General features: G+C 34.6%; 1 protein-coding gene across 2 annotated transcripts in view; it reads left to right on the forward strand.

Moving 5' to 3' along the window:
• Positions 1-18,926, forward strand: part of Vps53 (vacuolar protein sorting 53) — a 40,533-nt gene extending 21,607 nt beyond the window's left edge. Inside the window, exons 6-8 of one of the 2 annotated variants that reach the window (XM_067767291.1) lie at positions 5,726-5,981; positions 7,637-8,613; positions 18,780-18,926. In XM_067767291.1, the coding sequence (XP_067623392.1) occupies positions 5,726-5,981; positions 7,637-8,609 (1,229 nt within the window). In that variant the 3' untranslated portion in view covers positions 8,610-8,613; positions 18,780-18,926. Of the gene's footprint in view, positions 1-5,725; positions 5,982-7,636; positions 8,790-18,779 lie in introns of those variants that run through there. The other variant, XM_067767290.1, reaches the window with a different exon arrangement.
• The last annotated feature ends 1,867 nt before the right edge of the window (positions 18,927-20,793 follow it).

Here is a 20,793-nt window from a genome sequence, read left to right on the forward strand (position 1 = left end):
AGCTTCTAGCTGTTAAAATGGGGCCGAAATCGCAAAAAAAAATATATATACTATATATATATACTATATGTATATACCATCATATATATATTATATATATCACCGATCTCTATGATTTTTTGACACAACAATACATACTATATACGTAAGCAATCGGTGAAATTTGAAGCTTATAGCTGTTAAAATGGGGTAGAAATTGCGAAAAGTTTCTTATCTGAACAATCGGTTGTATGAGATATATACTATATATACAACCGATCTCTATGATTTTTTCAGACAACAATATATGCTATATACGTAAGCAATCGGTGAAATTTGAAGCTTATAGCTGTTAAAATGGGGTAGAAATTGCGAAAAGTTTCTTATCTGAACAATCTGGTTGTAGGAGATATATATTATATATACAACCGATCTCTATGATTTTTTCAGACAACAATATATGCTATATACGTAAGCAATCGGTGAAATTTGAAGCTTATAGCTGTTAAAAGGGGGTAGAAATTGCGAAAAGTTTCTTATCTGAACAATCGGTTGTATGAGATATATACTATATATACAACCGATCTCTATGATTTTTTCAGACAACAATATATGCTATATACGTAAGTATTCGGTGAAATTTGAAGCTTCTAGCTGTTAAAATGGGGCTAAAATTTGCGAATATATATATATATATATACTATATATATATACTATATATACCACCATATATATACTATATATACCACCGATCTTTATGATTTTTTCAGACAACAATATATGCTATATACGTAAGCATTCGTTGAAATTTGAATCCTCTAGCTCTTAAAATAGGGCAGTAATTACGAAAAGTTCCTTATCTGAACAATCGGTTGTGGGGGATATATGCTATATATACGACCGATCTCATCAATTTTTTCAGGCAACAATATGTGCAATATACGAAAGTATATGGTGAAGTTTGAAGCTTCAATCTGTTAAATTGGGTAAGATATTACAAAAATCCTCTTTTTCTGAAAAATCGGTTGTATGGAGGATATATGCTATAGTGGTCCGATCCGGTCGGTTCCGACAAATGTCTAATCGGACACCCAAATACACCCGCTCACCAAATTTTATCAAGATATCTCAAAAATTGAGGGACTAGTTTGCATACAAACAGACAGACGGACAGACGGACAGACGGACAGACGGACATGGCTAAATCAACTCAGCTCTTCAACCTGATTATTTCGGTATACTTAATGGTGGGTCTATCTATTTTCCTTTAAGGACTTACAATTTTCGGTTTCGTGACGAAATTAATATACCATTTCATTTTCATGAAAGGTATAAAAAGGTATAGAATACTGATACTTGAAAACCGGATTAAAACACGTCCAAAAATGTGGGAAGAGATATCAAAAGATGTGTTTTGAACCTAACAAAAATCGTCCAATGTTGATATTAACAAGCAAGGAAGTATAAGTTCGGGTGAAACCGAACATTACATACCCATCTGTACACTTTAAATGCTGTTGTTGTTTGTTTTGTATGCTTAATAGTGTTACAAGGTTGCGCAATAATATATACAAATATGGTTCTATTATGAACTAATTACCGTTTAAAAGAAGCAAAAAGGATACAGGGGCTAACACCAATGACCTTGAGCGGGTAATAATACAGTTTTCCTTCAGATATGGGGATTTGCCTACTGTTTATTTTAAAATAAAGATATAACAGAACAATAAACATAAACCCGCAAGTGCCATTGTGCTAAAAAGCGTTGTTGCGGGGGCAGTGTGAACCCGGGGAAGTCCGGCGTGTGCGTCGCAATAAAAAGAAATAAAACACCGAATTAGTATCAAAACAATAAAAAATTATTCACTGTGTAAAGAAGATGTGATTATTGATTATCAAAAGGTTCGTTAAGGTTAAAGTTAAAACCCAAAGTTTGTGCAAGAGTACACTCGCTGTATTTAATGAAGGGGCTTAATTAATTCCAACTCAAAAGTATTGGTTAAAGAAAGAATTAATTAAATGCACACTTCACTATGCACTTGGCAATTCAAAGTTACACAAATAGTTACTTGCAATATTAATTCACGGAATTCAAAGAGGGAATTAATTAAAGGCACAAAAGATGAAAATTATTATTTGCAATATCACTTCAAATACAAATTGTTAAAGCGTAAAAATTGGTTGGTTTCGATTACTCACCTGGGGCTAGCTGCTGGCTCGTGAACGTTCAAAAATAGAAGAAGTGGACGCGTTTAAAACGAAAAAAGGTCCGCACCACCTACCGATAGCTAACTTTCGTCGAGTTTTTCGCCTTTGAAGTTAGCGCTCGGCAGGGGTGGGCCGTTACCGGTAAATAATAATATTACTAAAAATGTGCATTAGGGTGGTAGCGAATATTTAGGCTTGTGGCCTTTTTCTGAAGTTAAGAGGAACTTTCGTACAAACAGTTTCCTAATATAAATGTGTCAGGTGAAACCTTTTGTAAAGCTAGAATATAAGTCTTACCAGTCCCTCCCGCTGTGCAACGATTTGGGAACTGAGAGTTCTCCACCGCCACATAATTATATTTTCATAAATATGTCCCTGAAGCCTTCGTTGTATCGCTGCGGGACTGCTGAAAATCTCTTACATTAAAACAAGGTCTAAAATACAGTCTCCGTTTAAACAACCAATGGCTCAACATTTGCTTGCATATTAGACAGTAAGTGTAAGGGGGTTTCGTAAATTGTACATTAGGTTAATACTTTTACCAACAAAACTCATTATTTTTCAACTGTGCATAATTGCAATTCCGCTCAGTTGGCCTGCCAAGCTGTTTGGTGCTTGTGGTAGACCAGTGCCCAAACACAAAGATGATATGGGTGAACGCAAATTCAATCGTCTACTCCAGTCATGCTCTGGAATGGATCAGTAGATTACAAGAAAATCTGTAACAAGGAAGCACGCTCACCACTTGACACTCGCTGGTTCATATCCGGCTCGAAGGACCAAATGTTGCGGGGGGAATTTGGCACCCGGGTCGTGGGGCGCGATCGCACGCAAATAAAAAGAAAAGAAAAGACCGAGTTAGTATCAGACAATAACAATTTTTATTCACTATATTAAAGGAGAACAACTATTCGCTTTGTTTATTGAAAGGGTTGAATTAATTCAAATACAAAGGGCATTTACACATTTAAATTTAGGCAGGTGATTAATTGCAAATCTAAATTAAATGACAATTGCAAGTGTTAAATTGTAAAAAATATATAAACCCACAACGCAGAGAATAAATTACATGCACACTTTACTATGCACTTGGCAATTCGAATTCATATAAATAGTTATTTGCAATATAATTTCACGAAAAAAAAATTTATTAAATGCACAGATAATAAAATTAGATACTTGCAATATTGATTCACATGGCAAATTATTAAATAGTGAAAATGGTTGGCTTAGATTACTCACCTGTAAGATAGCTGCTGGCGCTCGAACGTTCTAAACAGAAGTGGACGAGTTTAAAACGAAAAAAGGTCCGCACCACCTACCGATAGCTAACTTTCGTCGAGTTTTTCCCCTTTGAAGTTAGCGCTCGGCAGGGGTGGGCCGTTACCGGTAAATAATATTGCTAAAAATGTGCATTAGGGTGGTAGCGAATATTTAGGCTGGTGGCTGGTGGGTAGGGTTATTAACGAAATTTTCCAACTTTTACAAGAAATAGCTTATTACCTGCATCTACGCACTTTTACAAAATCTTGTATATAAAAGAAGGCGATTTAACCGATTTAGTCCAGTTTTACTGAAAATATTTCCTGTTAAACACCAATTTTTTTTGTCGAGTTATGGCTCCAGAAACGTTGGGAAATGCATTGTAAGGTAGTGCCACGCCCATTTTTCAAGATTTGAATTATTTTCCCATTTCTTGTTATAATGGCACAAAATACGATTGGTACAAAACTATTTTTCGCTAAGATTTAACTTATTATTTTTGCCTACGACCCTTTTTAAAGTCATTTGGATAAAAGTGGGCGTGGTCCTTAACCAATCTTATCCATTTTTACTAGAAATATTTCCTGCTGTAAGGTAAATATGTGTACCAAATTTTGTTACGATATGTAAATTTTTCTTCGAGTTATGGCTCCCGAAACATTGAAAATTGCTTACACAAAAAAGAGGCGGTGCCACACCCATTTTCAAAAATTTTAGTGTTTTCCAATTTAATGTTATAATTCAATTTAGAAAGTTAAATTCTATTGATACAAAGCTCTTTTTCGCTAAGATATAGCTTACTATTTTCGTCTACGACCCCTTTAAAAATCTTTTATATAAAAGTGGGCGTGGTCTTTAACCGATCTCGTCCATTTTTTCTAAAAATATTTCCTGCTATAGGGAAAATTTGTGAACCCAATTTTATTATGATCCGTTAATTTTTCCTCGAATTATGGCTCCCGAAACATAGAAAATTGCTTAGTCATAAAAGGGGCGGTGCCACGCCCATTTTTTTAAATTTGAAGTACTTCCTATTTTTTGTTATAAATCCACTTGGAAAATGAAATACCATTGATATAAAGCTTTTTTTGCAAAGATATAGCTTATTTTATTCGTCCACGACCCTTTTAAAAATCTTTTATAGAAAAGTGGGCGTGGTCTTTAACCGATTTCGTTAATTTTTCTTCAAAGCATTCCTTATAGTAAAGGCAACCTCTCTGCCGAATTTTTTTACGATAGGTTTAACCATTTTTGATTTATGATTAATAATATTTGTAAAATTGATTTTAACACAAGTGGGCGGTGGAACGCCCATTTAAAATTTTTTTTTAAATTTTTATCAAGAGTCTCAATATCAGCCCCGCGTCAAATTTCAACATTCTAGGTGTATTAGTTACTAAATAATCAGTTTTTTGTGTTTTCCAAAAAGTTATATATATATAAAAAGTGGGCGTGATTATCATCCGATTTCGCTCATTTTCAATACCAATCTATTCTGGGTCCAGATAAGCTCGTGTACCAAATTTGGAGAATATAATTCAATATTTACTCAAGTTATCGTGTTAACGGACAGACGGACGGGCGGACGGACGGACGGACATCGCTCAATCAATTTTTTTTCGATACTGATGATTTTGATATATGGATGTCTATATCTATCTCGATTTCTTTATACCTGTACAACCAACCGTTATCCAATCAAAGTTATAATACCCTGTGTACAAGTACAGCTGGGTATAAAAATATTACTTCTATCAAGAGTTATGTGTAAAAAACAATTGCTTTGTATTTTTCAAATTTTGTTAGATACGCTCATGGAAAATGTATCGTTTTCCTTGCATAGTTTAGAATTAATACAATGTAATATTTTTATGTCAGACTTGCTTTCTATCGGGTGGGACAACCCTAAGGCAGCACTTTATTTTGAACTTATTAATGAAAATCAAAAGTAAACCCACCTCGCAGATGACGTTGCCACATCCAATGCGAAACTCCCTCAAAGGGCCGTTGCCATGACCATGATAGTGAAAACTATATACAGGCTTCCCACGGCACCAATTTTAGGCGACAATGGTGGGTTGCGCAAGACGTACTTGCGGCCTTTGAGCACCCGCGATTTTTTGTCGCCTTTTAAGATCGCTTGCCTGCCGCGGGTATATTCTAACCACTTACCCGCAGTGGGAGCCACATCTGGGTATATATATAAGACTCGTTATTTATAATTAAAATAAATATAAAAATAAATGAAATAGCGTATACTTTATATATTTTAAAGGCAAAAGCATGTCCTTACTTACCCGCGACATGCAGAATCTATCCACAGCCGCTGGTCAAGTTTTTCATAACTTTTTAAAAGAAGGCGAGACACAGAGATTTCAACGTGAAGATTTAATACAAATTTGCTGTGTTCTAACCACTGCTGAATACTGTTTGGAGACTGTGCAGCAATTGGAGGATAAGCTTAAGGAAAAAGTAGCCGTAGCATATGTGAACAAGATTGATATGTCGGAAGAAAAAGATGTTTTTCATCGGTGAGTATTCGAAATTTTAATTTGTTATCGAAAATTTTAATATTCAGCTGCAAATTTAGTTTATTCCTCATTCTATAACATTTAATTCTTTATTTTAATTTGTTATTGCAAACAAGAATTTCTCTTGTTACTGAACTTGATTTTTCGTCTATCCAGCACGACACCATTACTCTGAAAGTTTGGTTAGTCGCTTTCAAAAAAAAAAAAAACCGGTGAAATTTTCTCTTCAAGACCCCACTACTGCACAGTGGTCGGTCTTATATGGAGTTGGTGGCCAAAAATACTTCCAGTAGAGATATCAACGTGAAACTTTGGTCACGGCTTTACAAATATGTGGGAATTATTTTTTCAATAAAATTGGTATGGGTGATACCTTCATACCGACCCACATCCACCCACTTTCACTGCATGCATACAAAAAGTAAGTAGATGTGGGGGAAAAGTGGTAAGATGTGACTATCGCAAATACAATGTTTAGTAGGATTAAATAAAGAAATTAAAGTTATTAAAAGATCTTGCATACATAACAATAACAAAACAACAAACACACACAAAAGTTTACATTTGCATATCGTCGACTCGATAAAATAATGTCATATGTTACATATTAGTACATATGACATACGACAATATTTATCAGGTTGACGCTATCAGAAAAATGTCGCAAAACATAGTTAGTGGCAGAAAGTGGCAGCTAATATTAACACTTTAGAATTCTAAAACTATGACTAATATTAAGATATAAGTCCCAACGTGAGGATCGGTGAGAAACCCAACTAAAAGGCCAATTAATGGTGACTTATAACCATAAAACCATAACCAGATAAAACAGCTGATCGAACCTACCTTATGGAAATCAATGTAATCGATTAATGGTACCATAACATAACGCTTACACCATAAGCATACCGCAGCCAACCAATTGGTTTTTGGTTTCTCGCCATATCCATAACCTAAAAATATTTGAGTTGGTGAATTTAATAACTTTTTGTAAATTTTATTCATTGTTTTGGATACGTTATGACCATCAGACTTATTTTTTGTGGAATATGTTTGTAATTTTTCGCGTTTTCTTCATTTTTATGAAATTTTCAAGATTTTTAGGTTAAGGCACCATTAATCGATCACATTGGAGATGGTTGTGGATATGAGTATGGTTACGACTATGGCGTTAGTGTTAAGGAAGTTTAGTTAGCACTTAAACCTTTAGCTGAACTTGAAATATTTGTGCAAAAAAAAAAAAAACTAAAGACACAAACAATTATTTCAAAATGAAGTAAATACCTTTGACTTCAATATTCATTTTTACTTATTTCAATACAATGATATTTTATGTATTTCTAAATAACTTAAACTTGCACTTTATTTTTAACTTGCTCACACTGCAAAAACCAACTAATACCATAACCTCACTTTTGAACAAAAGAGTACAGTTCGAATACAACAAAAAAAATATATATATGTATCTTTTAAAAGGCTGTTCTAATAAGAGATACTAACGACATATTTGGTGACAAACTTTTCACTTAAATTTTTTTATTTTTGGCCTAGGGAACCGACCACTGTGCACTGGGTATATAATATTCAGTTTCAGCCCGAACGTACACTTTAATATTTATTACAATAAACTTTACTTCCTCGCTTTTCATCCACAGTATCATATCGAATTGTATACAATTGCTGGTGCAGGATTTGGAATCGGGTTGTGAACCCTCATTGCAGTCCATGTCGAAAGTACAATGGCAGAGTATAAGTAATGTTGGCGATCAGAGTCCCTTTATTAGCACCATATGTACAAACTTTAAGCAAACAGTGCCTATAATACGCGACAATTTGGCAACATCACGCAAATACTTTACGCAATTTTGCCACAAATTTGTTAATGCATTTATACCGAAATTCATTAATGTTCTATACAAATGTAAGTTAACGCATTCCGATGGCTCAAACAATGTTTTGGGGTGCGAACAATTATTATTGGATACGCACAGTTTGAAGACGGCCTTACTCGATTTGCCTTCGATTGGTTCGAGTGTAAATCGTAAAGCACCCACAAGCTATACGAAAGTTGTGGTCAAGGATATGACACGTGCTGAAATGATTATTAAAGTTGTGATGACACCAGTTCAACCACCATCCCATTTTACACAACAAGTGTTAAAACTATTACCGGATGTTACCATTGCGGAATATCAAAAAATTTTAGATATGAAAGCAGTAAAGCGTGTGGATCAGTTGCAATTGATTGACTTATTTAAGCATACTGCATCGCATGTAGCAGTAGTTGGCGGTTTGTCGGATGTGACGGCGCCTAGTGAAGATGGTGCAACCCCACTACAAGGGAATTTGAATGATAGCGCAAATTTAGATGCTGACCCATTGATATCAAATGAAGCCAACAGCAGTGGTGAGTTGAATATGGTCACACAATCGAGTACTGGTGACATTATTGGTGGTAATACCAATCCTGCTGCTGCCTCCACGTCTACGCCAAAACGTGCTTTCATTTTTAGTGTCGGCAGTTTTACCGGGAGTGCAGATAAGAATGTAGATGGCTCATCGAATAATGGTAGTGATCGCGGACGTATACGTAAGCTGGAAAGTTTGTTAAAAAAACGTTTGCCTTAAGATGGTATGTTGCTTCAGGAGAAGAAGTTGTATGCTCTGAGAATTATTTAGTTCTAATTGTTTTTGGTTTGAATTGATTTTGGGTGGGTATTAATTACATTCCATTTTAATTTTCAAACACTATACCTTTTTGTTTTTAGTTTAAAATCCTCGCAAAATATTAAAAAAAAAATTAGTATATTTGCAGTGCCTTTTGCTTTGCGGAAATAGAATTTGCATTACAAATTACTAAGTTATAAAAAGAAAAAACTGTTCTCGCCGTAATACGTAACATGTTCAGGGAGGAGGGGCGGTAATTCTCGTTCTGCGAAGTGCTAAAGTGAAAAAACTTCCAACATATCAACATATTTATACTCAGCTGAGCAGAGTTCACAGAGTATATTAATTTTGTTCGCATAACGGTACCCTGTAACGGCATACACTATTCGAGATAGATATAGACTTCTATATATCAAAATGATCTGGGCGAAAAAAGAAATTCATTTAGCCATGTCCGTCCGTCCGTCCGTAAACACGATAACTTGAGTAAATTCTGTGGTATCTTTATGAAATTTGGTATGTAAGTTCCTGGGCACTCATCTCAGATCGCTATTTAAAACGAACGAAATCGGACTATAACCACGCCCACTTTTTCGATATCGAAAATTTCGAAAACCCGAAAAACTATTACATATATAAATAAATTAGCGGTACCCGACAGATGATGTTCTGGGTCACCCTGGTCTACATTTTGGTCGATATCTCGAAAACGCCTTCACATATACAACTAAGGGCCACTCCCCTCTAAAACCCTCATTAATACCTTTAATTTTATACACATATCTTACAAACACATTATAGAGTCACCCCTGGTCCACCTTTATGGCGATATCTCGAAAAGGCGTCCACCATTCTAAAATACTCTTTAATACCTTCCATTTGATACCCATGTCATACAAACACATTCCAGGGTTACCCTAGGTTCATTTTCCTACATGGTGATTTTCTCTAATTTTGTCTCCAAAGCTCTCAGCTGAGTATGTTATGTTCGGTTACACCCGAACTTAGCCTTCCTTACTTGATCAGTTTAAAATTCTCGCAAAATATTAAAAAAAATTGGAAATAGAATTTGCCAATACAAAATACTGACGCCCGGCTTATCAGTAGTTGGTTAAGCTAAGCTTAAACTAAGTTTGCTTAAACTCTAGTCATATTTAAACTGTAGATACGGCAACAGCTGGATTTTGTTTACCCAGCGAAATATATATCTAGTTCCGGAAGTGAGATCCAACATCATTATTTAATTATTCTTAAACGAGATAGTTCTCGAGTTAATATCCAACTTCATTCTCCAATCACTATCCAACCTCTGAGAATTTTGTAAAATTAGAAGTTTTCGAGTTGATCTACAAGGTCAATATTATTGTAACGAATTTACTGCAAATCCTCTTATTTGCAACCCTCTGCTAAGTTGGAATCACTAAACTGTTGAATAAATAACTCCAAGATTGAATAATGGAAAAATGGCCTTTATTAAAGTACTTCACAATAACACTTATACTTTTATTGTAGTTAATGAAATTTATTGAATGAAACAATATGAGATACATTTAGACAAGTAATTCAATACGTATATAATATAAACATTTGTATGCTAGATAAAGTACTTCAAGTCTCCAGTACATCATCCCCACTAGAATTGAAGTTCTTCACGCCTAGCTTGTTTCTGCAGAAGTTAAATTGTGTAATTGTCACTGCTTTTGTAAGAATATCTGCAGCCATGCTTCAGTGCTTATAAATTTAATGCTCACAACTTCTTCTTGAACAAGGTCTCTCAAAAAATGATGTCGAATATCAATATGTTTGGACCTAGCGTGATACATGTTGTTATGCGCTAAGTCAATACAGCTCTTATTGTCGGAATATAGTGTCCACAATTTCTTTTGGTTTTGTTCCAGCTCATTCAATAGTGCTTTTAGCCATATTATTTCTTGGCATGCTGCTGATAATGACATATATTCAGCTTCGGTTGTTGATAATGCTACAGTTGTTTGCCGCTTTGAACTACAAGATATACAACCACCCTGATACATAAACGCGTAACCAGTAGTTGATCGACGACTATCAATGTCACCAGCCCAATCAGCATCAGTAAAGCCAATTACCTCTCCATTGATATCTTGGGAAAATTCTAATTTATAATGAAGTGTGCCTTTAATATATGTAAATAATCGCTTAACAGCTTTCCAGTGCACAGTTCCGGGATTTCTGTTGAACTTGGATAAGGTCCCCACTGCAAATGCAATGTCTGGTCTGCTAATCTGCGCAGCATACAATAAACTTCCAATCGCTTCTTGATAAGGCACGTCTTGCATCAACTTTCTCTCTTCATCTGTCGTAGGAGAAAATTCATCTGACAATTTTTGATTTACATCAACAGGAGTGCTTACGCTTTTGCAATCTTCCATGTTAAACCGATTAAGGATATCCGTCAAATATCGCTGCTGATCTAACCATAGTTTTCCTCTCTTCCGGTTTCTTGTAATTTTCATACCTAGTATATATTTAGCCTGTCCCATATCTTTTATTTTGAAATTCGTTTTTAAAAATGCCTTTAGTTTCTCTTTATACAAAGTATTATTTGAAAAAATTAGGATATCATCCACATATATTGCTATGTATGCTCTTATTTCCCCTTCTACATAGTAATATAAACAATGATCCCGTTTCGACTGACACAATCCAAATTTTTTTAAAGTCTCACAAAGCTTTTTGTTCCAACAACGACTTGCTTGTTTCAGCCCATATAGTGACTTCTTTAGCCTACATACTTTCCCTTGTGTAATATCAAAACCCTTTGGCTGTTGCATATATATTTCCTCCTGTAAATCGCTTTGAAGAAATGCTGTTATAACATCCATCTGATCAATGTCCAGATTATATTTCACCGCTAAAGCCAAAAGCAAACGCACTGAAGAATATCTAACTACCGGTGCAAACGTTTCTTCGTAATCAATACCTTTTCTTTGGGAGTATCCTTTTACAACTAGGCGTGCCTTATACCGCTCAATGTTCCCCATAGTGTTCCTCTTTAATTTGAAGCACCATTTGTTCGTTATTGCCTTTTTGTCAGGCGGTAGATCACATAAAACCCATGTACCATTTTCAATAAGAGAATTGTACTCCTCTTCCATTGCTTTCTTCCACATCGACGCCTGTGGACTCTGCAAAGCTTCACTTACAGTTTGGGGTTCCATTATCGGTTCTTCAATCCCCAGTACTGCATAACGTTGTACAGGTTTCTTAACTCTTGAAGATCTCCTAAGAACAAGTGTTTCTTCAGCTTCAGCATCCCTATCTACCTGGCTATCGGGAACAATCTGTACACCATTTTCTACAGATTGATGCTCTTTACAGGAAGTAGTTAGAATGACATCGTTATCACGGTCAAGTGAATCATCTTTTTCGTTTTCATCCTCTCCTGTCTCGTCAAGATCCGAGTAAAATTCTTCCTCTGAACCATTTTCTATCGAATTTGTTACTGTATGATGACAATCATAGTAAATAAGAAACATATTTTGATTAGATTTCAAACAACTATCTGAAACGAATTGGTCTTCCAGAAAAACAGCATTTCTACTAATGGTTATTTTACCAGTATTTGGTTTCATAAATCGATATGCCTTGGATTCTGTACAATAGCCAACAAATAAAAGTTCTTCGCCTTTAGAATCGAGCTTCTTTCTTTTCTCTTTTGGGATATGTACTACAGATTTACAACCAAACACTCTCAAATGTTTCAAGTTTATTTTTCTACCAAGCCATACTTCTTCTGGAATATTACCATTTAGTCCTCTACAAGGCGACCTATTCACTAGATACACGGCTGTATTTACCGCCTCCGCCCAGTACCTTTTGCCAAGCTTTGATTGTATGAGCATACAACGTGCCTTCTCGATCAGCGTCCTGTTCATACGTTCTGCCATTCCATTCTGCTGGGGCGTATACGGGGCTGTTCTTTGGTGAACAATTCCAGCAGACCTCATTATACTTTCCATCTTTTTGTTGGAGAACTCTGTACCATTATCCGTCCTTAAAGTTTTAATTTTCCTACCAGTCTGATTCTCAACCAACTGTTTAAACTGACAAAATATTCCTGCAACTTGACACTTCGACTTCAAAAAATACCCGAAAACTTTTCTAGAGAAGTCATCAATGAATGTCAGAAGATAGATAGACCCTCCATACGAAGCTACTTCCATTGGACCACACAAGTCAGAATTACGACTTCAAGCATATCCTTAGCTCTATTTCCAAGGTCTTTAAATGGCAGTTGTGACATTTTTCCCTTCGCACAAACTGTACATTGATTGTTTTCTAAAAAGTTCGCTTTAGTTCCACCAACGCGATCTACCAACTTCATTAAGTTATCATGACATGGATGACCCAAGCGTTTATGCCAAATTCCGGCGTCGTTATTTGATTTCGCTATATAAACTGACTTTTGTGCCCTATTTAAGCGAAACATACCATCTACCATACTACCTGTTGCAATTGTATTTTTATTACAATCAATTACCTTGCATCCCGTAGAATTAAAAACGACTTCATGACCATATTTCACAATTTTCGATATGGACAACAAATTTGTATGTGCGCCCGGTAAATATAAAACATCTCGCAAACAGATTTCTTCGGTTTTATTATCATCAATTACCTTCACATCAATGTTTCCAAAATGATCCCCGTCCATTGAAGAGTTGTTAGCCGTAACAATGCTAAACTTCGAACATGGTGTAATTGTACTGAACGCAGATGAATCATTGCACATATGCGCTGTAGCCCCTGAATCAAAAAACCACTCACCATCTATGCATTCTCTAGCTGACATTGCCGCAAACATTGACTTTTTCTTCGGCTTTACAATATTTTTCTTCGGACAGTTTGCTTTAATATGCCCAAATTCTTGACATCCGTAGCATTTCGGTCCCTTTCTATAATTTTTATTATTAGACTTACTTGGCTTTCCCAACAATGCAATGTCCTGGTTAAAGGTGACTGACATATCCTGCAACAATTTTGTCTTCACGTAATCTCCGCTTATATCAACTCCAGAATTTTCGATAGCCATGATCATTGGTAGATAGATGTCCGGCAATCCCGCTAACATCAACGCTCCAATCCATTCGCTGCTCACTGTTAAACCTACATTGCTTAGTTTATTCGCTGTGCACATTATGGTATTCACATAATCTTCTATATTCTGGCAATCTTCCATACGAGTCGTGATCAGCTTTTTCAAAAGACTTACTCTCCGTGTTAGTCCTGAATCCTGAAACGCCCGCTCAAGACTAGCCCACATGTCTTTTGCAGTTGCATCGTTCTGTATCATAACATACAGCATCGGATCCACCAGCAGCACCAGCTTCGATTTCGCCACGACGTTCTTCCTTACATCTGTTTCAGTGCCAATAATACATTTCCACAAGTCTTCCATCTGGAAATACGATGCTACTGCAAAACGCCATTTGTCCCAATTTTCTCGCCCTTTAAGTCGTTCAATTTGAGGAATATTCGTAACCGACATTTCAATGAAAAAACTTTAAATTAATTTTTTAATTTGACAGTTATCGCCTGGGCCCAAAACCTATTGTAGTTAATGAAATTTATTGAATGAAAAAATATGAGATACATTTAGACAAGTAATTCAATACGTATATAATATAAACATTTGTATGCTAGATAAAGTACTTCAAGTCTCCAGTACATCAACTTTGCAACTAGCTTGCTTAACAACCAAACTGATTAATAGCTCAAATGAAACTCTACCATTCAAAATAATACTGCTATGGCTCGCTAGATAGCGTCTTAATCGAAAATGCTTGATAGCTCAAATCAAACTGAATTCCAGCGCCTCTACATTTGCTGCCTTTAATACTCTCTGATTTCAAAGTTCGCATCTTCTAGGCGCTTCCAGAATCTACTAGTCCATCAGCTCTCAAACTTCTCAGCTGTAACTGCAATTGCACGATTTTATAGCTTTTCTCATTGCATACTTTCAGGAGTATCTCAGATATATGCATGTGTTTGCGCAGTGATTCTCCGCTGCTCGTATACGTATGTACGTGGTACATATGTGTAGACGCAATTATTGTTTCGTTTATGTAGATACATAATGATTGAATTATTGATGTGAATTCACGTCACTGATTAGCATCGGCTTAGAGATAGCAGCACCCCTTAGTTTTGCTAATATTCGTAACATTATTTTCCAATTATTATCCTAATTTCGAGAGATTTTGAGAAATGTACAGTTCTCAAATGAATATTCAACACATTTCTCCAGTTGGTATCCTACATTGCATATCGAGTTGAGGTGGAGTTGAAAAAAATCTCCAAGGTGGTACCACCAAAACCAACAGCTGTTTATTTCAGTTGGTCTTATATATGACTATCAATAAGTATTGAAATGTTTAATAGTAAATAAAAGAAACTCTGACTTTGGAAGTCGGATAATGATTGATTTTATTAAAAGAAATTCTTTCCCTTTTATACATAATTTCTTAACCTATACATTTATAATTATTCTAATACTAAATATATGTAGATTTGTATTAGTGGTGTGTATATATGTAGATTTGTATTAATATTATGCATATATGTAGATTTGTATAAACGATATGCATACATGAATATTTGTATTAATAGTATGCATGGCGGCCACCGTGGTGTGATGGTAGCGTGCTCCGCCAACCACACCGGATGCCCTGGGTTCAAACCCCGGACAAAGCAACATCAAAAATTTTAGAAATAAGGGTTTTCAATTAGAAGAAAATTTTTCTAAGCGGGGTCGCCCCTCGGCAGTGTTTGGCAAGCGCTCCGGGTGTATTTCTGCCATGAAAAGCTCTCAGTGAAAACTCATCTGCCTTGCAGATGCCGTTCGGAGTCGGCATAAAATCATGTAGGTCCGTCCGGCCAATTTGTAGGGAAAATCAAGAGGAGCACGACGCAAATTGGAAGAGAAGCTCGGCCTTAGATCTCTTCGGAGGTTATCGCGCCTTACATTTATTTATCTTAGTATGCATATATGTAGATTTGTATAAATGGTATGCGTACATGTAGATTTGTATGCAAAGTCAGCAGAATGCTATTCATGTAGAATGTTTGTATGTGAATATTTGGTTAATTCACATTATTGGCTGTATGTAAATATTTGGTGGCAAACTAACATTGACGATCGGCAGTGTATTGACCGGAGTGAGTGACTAAGCAAAATTTGTAATGTGTGAACTGACAAGGGTTTCATATTCGGCATTCCATTGATGTTGGCTTACCGCTGTGTTAGGTCACTGTAATTTATGTCGCATAATATTGTAATATGATTATGCTTTTACAAAAATGTATTGGCATAGAAGTTCATGATGGTGGGCATGACGCATAATGCTACACCATCCGCCTTAGAAAAAGATGATTATATAATTGTTTTGTGAACAATTGTATAAGACTCTTTGTTCGAATTTTAAATGATTTTGGTATTTTACTGTAACTTGATATTATAATGAAAGAATTTGTGTACTTTGTTTCTAATTTGCTGAACTTGATACTTTTATTACTTTTACATTTTATATATTTTTTTTCTTAACAATGTTTTGTACAAATCTTTTTTTTTATAAAATTTTAAATTATTTTTGTTGTTTACGGCCTTTGAATTATAACTTTTTAAATATAAACGAGCTCTAGGCCAAATATTTGTATATTCTTAATAAAACACAATACGTGAATTTTTGATATACAATTATATTATTTAATTTGTCGATATTTCGACTTCAGTCTGAAGTCATCATCAGGACTAGGTACGAAAAGAACAAACATACATATTAAAATCATAAAAATACACATTTGCACAAGTACAGAACTTACATTTTTGAATGCAATATGTCGACTAGTGTACCAAAAATATAAGTTTACGAACAGTGCAAAGCAAATAACAATAAAATGTAAATAACACACAGCCGTTATCATAAACAAAAAATGAACATAAGCAGAAAGTTATCTAAATGAGTAGTGAGCGCCGCTCAAGTGATATCAGCTGCAGCCTGCAGGTGAACTCTTTGGTAAACAGTGGGAGATGCTCTTATCTATTATTGTTGTTGTTGTTGATCAGCTGCCTAAAGGCAGAGGCAATACCAATTGTATCAGATTTGAAGTTCATCCGTTTGTCGCTGGGTGTATTTATTATGTGCAGCATCTCTAATATGTAGCGTTTGTTGTAATTCCTCTCTTGCTGTAGAATTTCTACATTTTCTAAATTGGGAGAGTGTCCAGTTTCTCTGCAATGCTGTGTTAGCGCCGTTTTGCCATCATTAGGGTTGTTGCGATTTTTAATATTCGTTTTATGCCCGGAAATCCTCGTTTTTAGTTTCGATTTAGTAGTCCCCACATATACTTTGTCGCATACGTGGGACCCGTCACCATTACATAGAATTTTATATATCAAGTCCGATTTCTCATATTTATCTATTCTACTCTTGGTATTACTGAAAATTTGTCGCAACGTATTATTGTAGGTAAAGGCTAAATTATATTTCTCTTTGTCATAAATATTTGAATATTTTATTCTGTTAGACAGGCCTGACACATATGTAGTCGATTTATATATTTTATTATTTTCGGCATTTTTCCTCGCAGTGGGTTTCTTATAATAATCTCTTATAAAGTTTTTTATTATGCGTGTAGGAAATTCATTATTTTCTAGAACATTTATTATTATTTTAATGTTTTCTTTATGATAAACTTCATCGCTGATCGAGAGAACTCTGTTGATAAAATTTCTGGCCGTATTGACTATTGTAGATTTGTCATGTTTAGAATTAAAGTTAATTAATCTACCTGACGCGGTAGGTTTTTTATACCAATCAAAACATAATTGGTTATTCTTTTTTATAATAAGAGTATCGAGAAACGGTAGTTTTCCGTCCTTCTCCACCTCAATTGTAAATTTAATACTCCTGTTGTATCCATTTAGAATATTTAGCAATTCTTCCACCGTATCAGTTTTCACAATTGCGAAAAGGTCATCGACGTATTTGGTAAGCAAACGTGGCTTATAAGGGGAGTCATCTTCAAATTTCTCCAGTAATTCTTCCATTACAATGTCTGCTATGACGGGGGATGCTGGGGAACCCATGGGCATACCGCAGCGTTGCTCATAAATTTTATTGTTTAATTTAAAATATCTATTATCTCTAATGCAGAAACGAACAACTTCTAGAAAAAGTTCTTTTGTGAGTGTGGTGTGGCTCTAGAGTAGTAGAATAGATAAATATGAGAAATCGGACTTGATATATAAAATTCTATGTAATGGTGACGGGTCCCACGTATGCGACAAAGTATATGTGGGGACTACTAAATCGAAACTAAACACGAGGATTTCCGGGCATAAAACGAATATTAAAAATCGCAACAACCATAATGATGGCAAAACGGCGCTAACACAGCATTGCATAGAAACTGGACACTCTCCCAATTTAGAAAATGTAGAAATTCTACAGCAAGAGAGGAATTACAACAAACGCTACATATTAGAGATGCTGCACATAATAAATACACCCAGCGACAAACGGATGAACTTCAAATCTGATACAATTGGTATTGCCTCTGCCTTTAGGCATCTGATCAACAACAACAACAATAATAGATAAGAGCATCTCCCACTGTTTACCAAAGAGTTCACCTGCAGGCTGCAGCTGATATCACTTGAGCGGCGCTCACTACTCATTTAGATAACTTTCTGCTTATGTTCATTTTTTGTTTATGATAACGGCTGTGTGTTATTTACATTTTATTGTTATTTGCTTTGCACTGTTCGTAAACTTATATTTTTGTTACACTAGTCGACATATTGCATTCAAAAATGTAAGTTCTGTACTTGTGCAAATGTGTATTTTTATGATTTTAATATATATGTTTGTTCTTTTCGTACCTAGTCCTGATGATGACTTCAGACTGAAGTCGAAATATCGACAAATTAAATAATATAATTGTATATCAAAAATTCACGTATTGTGTTTTATTAAGAATATACAAATATTTGGCCTAGAGCTCGTTTATATTTAAAAAATTTTAAATTTAACGATTATTTTACTAATTTTACTTATTTTATTTATTTTCTATATTTTACTTATTTTACAGCCGGATTTTAAATGTGTCGACCCACCTAAAATCTTCTTGTTTCTAGAAGTTTTTATTAAATAACCGAGTAAATTGGAATGCTTATTTTACGATTATTTGCTTTAAATTATCAAAAGATGTTTTAAATGTGTTTAAGCCTATTCTTATGGACTATTCTTTTTTTTATCTTTATTATTCCTATCATTATTTTCTAAATTATACAAAACTATTTTCCTATCGAAATTTTTCTATGTATATAAGTTAAGGTAAAAATTCTTATTGTTTATCTTACGAGATGCCGTTTCCTTAATTATTTAAGTCTCCTATTCTACTGAAGGTTAGATTAAAAATATTTTCTTATTAATATTTCCTATTCCACCTGTGGCTAAAGTAAAAATATTTTGTATATTATGTAGTGCTTATGACCTGAATTGTGAGGTTTTCATAAAGGGGACCCAGGTGCCTAAATATTTTTATATTTATTTCTAATAACTAAAGATGATTGATTTTTGTATTAACAACGACTTTCATTGTTTGGACACATAAAGTAAGAAGTCTGTCACTCATTGTGCGAAAAAAAAATGTTTGGGGTTGTGATTGATGGAAGAGCATAGTAGTTTTAATTAACGGGTAAACGGAAGGTACAGTGGATGCAAAATTTTTTCATATCTATAAGTGTTCTTTTCATGTTTTCTTCGTATTTTCCAGCAATATATTTTTGGTCTTTTTCGTCATGCGATTTCTGCGGCGGCCACCAAGATAGAATCGTCATGACTTTTATGAAGAATTATTTTTATTTTTTTACCGGGATTGTCACATGCACAACCTCTTTGGTTAGTGCAATTATTTGATCTTTGAGAACTTGGGCACCTATTTTTATTATTTTAAATTTGCCTACTCGAGGAAATATTCAATTATTTTTCACCAATTTGTCCCTCAGGACAACTGTGTTTTTCTTAAAAATTTCAAGTCCTGGATTGGCGGCATTTGTACAACGTGTGTACAGCCTGATAAGTAATTGTTCTAAGTCAATTTTATCATCTACAATCAGGTTGCTTGTATTTCTTACGCTACCATTTTAGGAGCGCGACATGTCTTATTGCTGGAAATTTATATAGCGCTTCACTTATATTTTTATAGGTTCTCTTTGTGAATTTTCTTCATTCTTTTCTTTTTTGTTGTTATGGGGTGGTTTTAAAATTTTTCTTGTTCTTAGTTTTTGCCTATTTCCACTGTCCTAGAATTTTCTATTGCTTCATGACTATTTTTGTCAGGCGCATTCACAGGAATTTATGCAAATTTTTGATTTGACGTTCACTTTAGGCAGGGCTGCCTTCGCTGTCGATTGTGACATTTTTAGATTTGCTATTTCAGATCTACTTGAATTGTTTATTGCTCTTCTGCAGTTTTGGGTAAAAAGAATTTAGGTGTTTGAGGAGAAAAAAAATTTTAGATGCGCTGTTGTACGTTTTTCAATTGCATATATTTGATTTTCAAATATTTTCTTAGTATTGTGGCCATTGCAATGATCAATAGCCCGACTACGCAAATAATTGCTCCTATCCAAAAATCTGGAATTTTTGGGGTAATTTTTGTGTCTAGTTCGTCTGGTGGCTCATATTTAACTATCCTATATTCAGATATTTTATTTTCTGAACTTGCTGAATTTTCCTTCCCTAGTTCATATCCGGCTATCACTATCATGATGCCTTGCGCAATCTTTGTCCACCAAGACATCCTGAAAATTTTCTATAATTATCTTTCTGAGAAATGAACTAAGTTTAATTTTTAATAAAATTTTGATTTTATTATTTATCCTATGCATTCCATTTTACTCTTGACCTTCATTAATTTTTAATAAATTTGCTTTATTTAATTAAAAGCTATTTTAACAACTTATTTCTAAAATTGTAGTTTTTATGTTACTTTACAATTTTTTCATTTCTAATTTAGATATTTAAAATTTTTTCTTAAAAAAAATTTCAAATTTAATTTTTTCAAATTAAAAAAAAATGTTCAAAATTTAACACATATA

The sequence above is a fragment of the Eurosta solidaginis genome, chromosome 2 (assembly GCF_040869045.1).
Source record: "Eurosta solidaginis isolate ZX-2024a chromosome 2, ASM4086904v1, whole genome shotgun sequence".
In the NCBI taxonomy this organism is placed as follows: Eukaryota; Metazoa; Arthropoda; class Insecta; order Diptera; family Tephritidae; genus Eurosta; species Eurosta solidaginis.